This window comes from the organism of the source record quoted next (assembly GCF_019968985.1).
Source record: "MAG: Porospora cf. gigantea B chromosome Unknown PgB_NODE_165_length_31932_cov_123.556, whole genome shotgun sequence".
NCBI lineage: Eukaryota > Apicomplexa > Conoidasida > Eugregarinorida > Porosporidae > Porospora > Porospora cf. gigantea B.
The window spans coordinates 25,290-31,932 of record NW_027178723.1 but is presented as its reverse complement, the minus strand read 5'-3'; the positions used below and the strand labels follow the sequence as shown (position 1 = coordinate 31,932).

At 55.5% G+C, this 6,643-nt stretch overlaps 5 protein-coding genes across 7 annotated transcripts; all 5 read right to left on the bottom strand.

Moving 5' to 3' along the window:
* KVP17_003954 (uncharacterized protein) lies at positions 1–496 on the bottom strand (the record flags this gene model as incomplete). Of its 2 annotated transcripts, none has more annotated exons than XM_068521740.1 (1): positions 1–496. In XM_068521740.1, a coding segment is annotated over one exon (496 nt), but the record flags the coding sequence as incomplete, so codon positions are not given. The 2 variants fall into 2 exon arrangements, with proteins under 2 accessions (XP_068378017.1, XP_068378016.1); XM_068521739.1 differs by having other exon boundaries at positions 11–496.
* Positions 497–519: 23 nt separating this feature from the next.
* Positions 520–2,001, bottom strand: KVP17_003955 (uncharacterized protein; the record flags this gene model as incomplete). The annotated part of the gene is made up of 1 exon (XM_068521741.1): positions 520–2,001. The coding sequence occupies one exon, from the start codon at positions 1,999–2,001 to the stop codon at positions 520–522; it is 1,482 nt and encodes a 493-aa protein (XP_068378018.1).
* A 10-nt stretch (positions 2,002–2,011) lies between these two features.
* KVP17_003951 (uncharacterized protein) lies at positions 2,012–2,434 on the bottom strand (the record flags this gene model as incomplete). Its single annotated transcript, XM_068521734.1, has 1 exon — positions 2,012–2,434. One exon carries the CDS (start codon positions 2,432–2,434, stop codon positions 2,012–2,014), a length of 423 nt encoding a protein of 140 aa, XP_068378011.1.
* A 30-nt stretch (positions 2,435–2,464) lies between these two features.
* Positions 2,465–3,673, bottom strand: KVP17_003949 (uncharacterized protein; the record flags this gene model as incomplete). The annotated part of the gene is made up of 1 exon (XM_068521727.1): positions 2,465–3,673. One exon carries the CDS (start codon positions 3,671–3,673, stop codon positions 2,465–2,467), a length of 1,209 nt encoding a protein of 402 aa, XP_068378004.1.
* Positions 3,674–3,717: 44 nt separating this feature from the next.
* On the bottom strand, positions 3,718–6,582 carry KVP17_003945 (uncharacterized protein; the record flags this gene model as incomplete). 2 transcript variants are annotated; one of them, XM_068521717.1, is made up of 1 exon in its annotated part: positions 3,718–6,582. In XM_068521717.1, one exon carries the CDS (start codon positions 6,580–6,582, stop codon positions 3,718–3,720), a length of 2,865 nt encoding a protein of 954 aa, XP_068377994.1. The 2 variants fall into 2 exon arrangements, with proteins under 2 accessions (XP_068377994.1, XP_068377995.1); XM_068521718.1 differs by having other exon boundaries at positions 3,718–6,543.
* Between the last annotated feature and the right edge of the window lie 61 nt (positions 6,583–6,643).

Here is a 6,643-nt window from a genome sequence, read left to right as displayed (position 1 = left end):
TTTTCTCGACCTGCTGGTCGTTGTAGAAGTAGTGCTGCTGCCCTCGTTGCACTGCATCTTTTTGCACAGTCTTCAGTTTGCGTTTGACCTCCTGTCGCAACGTGGATCTCTGTCGAGACACCAGTATGCCTCTCTGCTTCTTCACGGCCTCGACCATAGCACGCTTCTTCTCCTGATCTCCGCACTCGTTAATCTCGTCCTGCGCCTCTTTAAGCTCCTTGGACAGTTTCGAATCCATCCAATTGTACGCTTGGGAGAACTTATTCGCATCAAAAACGCCTGAGTGTTCCGAAAAACGTGGGTCTCGGGACATGGGGGTTGCTTTTTTAACTTGTGCCAACGATATTGGCTGGGAGCTTGCTACTTCAGCCGGTCGACTGTCGCTCTTGCGCACGACCCCCTGCTTCTTCTTGGGCGGTTCAGGGGTGGGCTTTGCGGCCACCTTGGCTGCGTTATCCTTGGCCACGAGCTTCCTCAGCTCTCCTAACGATACCATCACCCAGGGAAATCAGAGTTATTTCACAAGTTAGCACTAACGACAGGGATTCCTGTATCCAGCCCTAACGGAGAGAGCGGGACCGCCTCCAGCAACTGCTGGGACTTCACCGATCTGGACCCGCTGTTAGAGCTCACGAGTGAGAACTGGTTCGGAGACGAGATTGCTGCAGGAGGCCTTTCCATTGCCGCCTTCGCCGCGGCAAAAGCGAGCGACACAGTTCCCAGAAGCGAAAGCCACATGGATGTTTGGAAGCCAACTTTTAGGCCCTGCGCAGCTATAAGAGCTCCGGGCAGCCACGCTCCGAGCGCGAAGCCGAGGAGGTTCGTAGCTACAAGCACTGTGGTCGATGCTGCAGTACGGTATTTCACTTCTAGGGCAGAGATTAGCATTTTGTAAAGACTCGGCAGCGTGCAACCGCCACAGAACAAGGTCAACCAGATGAGGGCGGTGAATGGGATTAGCCCTCCTGAGTAGGAGGCCCCGACGGCGCAGGCGCTGGCCACGGCCGATGAGAGCAGCAGCGTCACTCGGAGACGCATGCGTAAAATGTTCTCCTCTGGGTTGATGAAGTCTCCCATGACCCCTCCGGCTATGACGCCCAAGATGGGGGCTGTGACTGCAATCACAAGAAATGCTACTGTGGTCTGAGTCTTGGATGCCTGAATGCTCTGCAGCATAACGATGGTAGACCACGACTGTATGACCGTGAGCACGAAGAAGATGCAGCACACTGACAGCAAATGGGCGATGAAGTCCGCACAGAGCATGTATCGCCAACCTTGTAGCGTTTGGTTATCTACACGCACCGACCCCATGAACGTGGCGAGGGTGTTCGCTCGCTGTAAGCCCCTCTTCAGGCGGGATTCGAGGTTGATGGACGGCTGGGACTCCACACTTGGCCGGCGGGTTCCCAGTGTCAACGCGCGTTGCCTGCACACTCCTCCAAGAATGGCGGTGAGGATGGTAATCAGCAGGATCTCAATTACGAAGGCGTACACGATATGAGCATCTGTTAGTAGAGAGCCACACAGATACCCCACGCCAATACCGATGACCGTCATGGCTTGAAACAGGCCCGTCCATGTGATGGACTTGCCCTCGGAGCACCACCGTATGATCCACACGGGAGCGTATGTCGCTGGTGCCGCCTGCGTGAAGCCGATGAGGAACTTGGACACATACAACAGCCACAGCAGACGGAGCTCTATGGCAATCGCGAACAGGATGAGCGAGAGAATGTTGGAGACCAGCATCATGAACAGAGGGACACTCTCACGGGGGCTCACCCAAGAAAGCAGGCCGGCTGACAGCAACGAGCCAGTTACCACGCCCAGATAGGTCATGGCGTTGACGCTGCCTAGAACTCCAGTGGTCTGCTGGAACCGCAGCAGGAGTTCAGGAAACACTGCTGGATAGGCCCCTCCGTCGAAGTTGAGAGCCACCTGCAGCAGCAGGAGCAACACAAAGACTAGATACACACTTTCTGAACGTCGGCAAATCATGCACACGAAACTAGATCTTAGGTTTGTTGATCTTCACCTGTCGGGCAACGAAGGCGGCCATCGACCTCTCTGCGGTGGCTGTCCTCGCCTCCAGCGTCTGCAGCAGCGCTCGGACAATCGCGTTGTGGTATGCTCGGAGCTGCGTACAGCATTCCTGGGTCACCTCGTAAGTGAGGCGGTCCCACCGACTGGCTTCTTCTGCGCGGGCCCTTTTGGCAGAGCGGTCGACGTCCTTGGGCAAACGCTTGATGCCGCGACTCTCGCAAAAGTCCACACTGATAACCTCGCGCTCATCGACACTGGCGGGACTGGGAGAGTTTACTGGACATTCGGACCCAGAAGCGTCGCGGTCACTTAGGAGCACTTCACAGTCGCCGTCGCAACCGACGTCTTGCTGTTCACATCTTCCGGTTACGGAGTTGGCACATGTCATTTGTAAAAATCAACTTTAACCAAAAAACTTTTATCGAGCGTGCATAGGCAGCGACGCGTGCACAGAGGGTTGGTTGTAGGGATTGATTGTCGAATAGCCAGATGTGTGCTCTCGGACAGAGGTCTGTGTAACCACCGGGCCCAGTGCCTGGGGGTAGAGAGAAGTGTGAGCAGCGGAATACTGAGACACATTCCTGGTAGCCGTAGTATGGACAGCCGAAACGTTGCGGGTTGTGGCGCGGCCGACCATCCTGGTGGGAACGCCTGTGGAGTAGATGCCACCGGCGACCAGACCTTCGATGGCAGCGCCTGCGGGAGGCGTGATGTAGTTAAGGTTCTCCTGCATGAAAGTTACCTGGTTCTGCTCCTCCATGTAGGGCAACACCTCGAGCTCCTTAGTGGACAGATGTCCATTCAAATATCGAAGCATAGTGTTATACTGTGCTGAAGGTACAGTCACTACCCTATGGCGGGTCTCAGTAACACCCGGAATCAGACAAGCGTTGACGAGCTTGCCGACGTGAATGTCCACAGGCACGCACTCTGGCTCGTACGCCACGACGTCGACCTCCAGCTGCTCATTTGCCTCCACTATGATAGGCGCGACAGTTTGCGCCACGATCAGAGGCTGCTCCTCATCGTGGTAGCGGGAAACAGAGACGTGGTTCTCAACTGTGTAAGGCTTGGGGACTTCAATGGTCTGCCCGGGGACCTCAACTACCTTTTCCACCTGTCTGATCTCGACCTTAGGAACGTGCTTGACAACGTCCACGGCACGTTCCACCACTTGAGGCACAGTCACGTGGCGCACGACCTCCTGGATTCTTTCAACCTCCACATGGCAGTCACGGTACTCAACCTGAGGAACCTCTACCTGTCGGTCTACGTACTCAACCTCGACCTTGGGAATTCTGGTCACCACCTCCTTCACCTGCTTCACAGGGACGTGCTTGATGACCTCCTCGATCACGGGGACCTCAACATACCTGACTTCAGGCTCAAGCTTCTCCAACTGTTGACTCTGCACAACCACGGACGAAATCTTCCTCTGGCTAATTTCGTGGGCCCCTTCCGGCAGAGTTAAGCCGGCCATGTCGGCGTAGCGGTAGTCACCAGTGTGGTATGTCTCGTAGCCTCCAGTGTACGAGGTGGCGTCCGTGTAGGCCATGGGTGCAGGAGCTCCAAAGCTTGTGGCAGCCATGGCGTTGCTTTCTTGGGTGTTGCTAATGTTGCGGGACATTGATCAAATATGCTATTTCGTTGTCATGAATCCAGCATATGTTGCTACATGCGGGACAGTGCGAACTCTTCTGCCAGATCGACCATTTTGTTCAGTTGAGTGTTGTCAGAGGTGGTGCCTCGTGCCTGGTTCTTCTTGCCACCACCTTTACCTCCAACAGAAGTCAGTACTGAGCTCACCCACTCATTTGCAGCAAGACAGTCAGTGGCACTTGTAGCCAAAACCGAGGCTTGAGAAGCGTTCTTGCTGACAACTAGCAGTGGCACCTGGCTTTTCTTACTGAATTCGGCGCAGAGGGTCTCGAGGGCCTTGAAATCCGCCTCCAGCTCCGGCTGCGAGGTTACTACGAATTTGTCTCCTCCCTCGGCGCACTTGGAGCCAATGTCGCGTCCCAGACACTCAGCCAGCTGCTTCCGCGAGCGTGACCGGATCTTCCCCTCCTCCAGCTTGCGTGCTTGTAGGGTCTCGATCAACGAGAGCGCTCTCTTTTTCACAATCAAAGAGAGGGAGTTCTTCTTCTCTTTCAAGAGCAGCTTGAGGTCGTTCAGGCCCGTCTCCAGCGGAACACCCGTTAGAGACTCACTGGCTTGCAGCGTGGTCTCGAAGACCGCCGAGTTCGCGAGGCAGTCCTTGGCATCTTGCCCACTGACGGCGACGATTCGCCTGATTCCTCTCGCAACAGCGTCATCAGATATTACGACAAATTCGACAAGCTCGCTGGTGTTGTGGAGATGCGTACCTCCACAGAACTCCACAGATCCATCATCGCCCATGGTGACCATACGTACCGGATCCGGATACTGCTCGCCAAAAAGGGCTCGGACGCCGGGAGTCTGCTTGGCCTGGTCCAAGGCCATCAGCTTGGCCTGGATTGGCTTTCCGGCCTGGGCCTCGCTGCGTACGATTTCCTCGATACGGCTGATCTCGTCGGCGGTCAGCACTCTGTCAGTGCTATAGTCAAAACGAAGCTTGTCGGGGAGGACAATTGAACCCTTCTGATCGCAATCCGCTCCTAAGACTTGGCGGAGGCCGAAGTTCAACATGTGGGTTCCGGAGTGGTTCTGCGCCAACCGAAGTCGAGTCGCAAAGTTGGGAGTCACCTCAACTTTAGTTCCTACGACGATACCTTCCGCAATACTGCCAGCAGGCTTGCATAGGTGCATAACGAATGGACCAAACCTTTGTGTATCCACAACGTCCACATCAACCTCGCCAAACGACACAGTACCACAGTCGCCGACCTGACCGCCGCTCTCAGCGTAAAAGTTAGTCTTGTCGACGAAGAGTCCGACAGGACTTTCGTCTGGCATCGATTCCAGCCACGACGACCCATCCCATATTGCCATCACAGTCGACTCAATCGTAGGACCCGAAGCCAATTCCGGCGTCCAGTCATACTTAGCAGTGTCGTCTGTTGGGGGAACGGCCAAGACGTTCTGAATGTGTCCGATTTGATCAGCCGACAACGTAATGGCGGCCTCTCCCTTAAACTTCGCTGACTCCGATGCTTTCTGGTGCCTCTGGAAGCAGTCATCGAATTCATTCTGGTCCACGGTCAGTCCGTTCTCCTCAGCCATCAACGTCGTCAGGTCCAGCGGGAAGCCGTATGAGGCATACAGCTCAAAAGCCTTTTCGCCTGGGAACACGGACGCTCCGGCTGCCGTGACTTTCGCGGCTGCACGATTGAACAGAGAACATCCCTTGTCCAAGGTCCGCGCGAAGGATAACTCCTCCTCGGCAATTATTTTCATTGCCGTGTTCTTCCCACCCCCTAACTCCGGGAACGCAGCCCCCAGAGATTCGACCACTCCATCGACGACGGACGAGAGCCAGGGCTCCGCCAGCGGCGCATTCAGATATTGCCGACCAAACCTGACGGCGCGCCTGAGGATTCGCCGGAGCACGTACCCGCGACCCTCGTTGGAGGGCACCGCTCCGTCGCAAATGGCGATCGTAAGCGTGCGTATATGGTCAGCGACCACGCGGTACGAGGTGTCGACGAGCGCAACGTCATCCGACCCAAACTTGCCGGTGTACGGGTGAGCCACTAGCGGACAAGCTTTCTGCACGGCCGCGAAGATGCCGGTAAACAGATCCGTGTGGTAGTTTGTCTCGAAGTTCTGCAAAACAGACGTAAGCCGCTCCAATCCCATGCCGGTATCTACGCAGCAGGCAGGGAGCTCTGCCAGCTCGCCACCAGCGTTCTTGTTGTATTGCATGAAGACCAGATTCCACACCTCCACCAGCATCGGATCGTCAGCATTCACCAGTTCCGGAACGAATCTGCCACCAATGCGGTCGAAGTGAATCTCCGAGCAAGGCCCGCAAGGACCCGTGTCCCCCATCTCCCAGAAGTTGTCTTTGGCATCGCAACCAATTATCCGCTCCTCGGGCAGGTACGCCTTCCACATGTCACGCGCCACGGTGTCAACAGGAACGTTAGGGTACTTAGGATCGCCACCATAGTAGGTCACGTAGATGCGCTCCTTATCCACCTTGTAGACGTTCACCAGTAGATCCCAGGCCATGTCGATGGCCTCCTGCTTGAAGAAATCGCCAAACGACCAGTTACCCAGCATCTCGAAGAACGTGTGATGGTAGCCGTCCTTGCCTACATCCTCGAGGTCGTTGTGCTTGCCTCCAGCGCGGATGCACTTTTGGGTATCAACGGCACGCTTCAGCTTTGCCAATGGGTGGTTAGCCTCGATTTGCCCTGTGAAGATCGCCTTGAATTGATTCATGCCAGCATTGACGAACAAAAGAGATGGGTCATTGTGAGGAACGACCGGAGCACTGGGGACAACCGAATGGTTATGCTTCTCGGAGAAGTAATCGATGAAAGTCTGGCGAACGTTGGCAGCCGTCCACATAGCAATTTTGCGGTTTTCCGTTGGCAATATGATAGCCATCCCGTATCGTCAATGTCGACGTATTTACCCTTTGCTGAATGTTGCAGCCGTGCCGCACGGA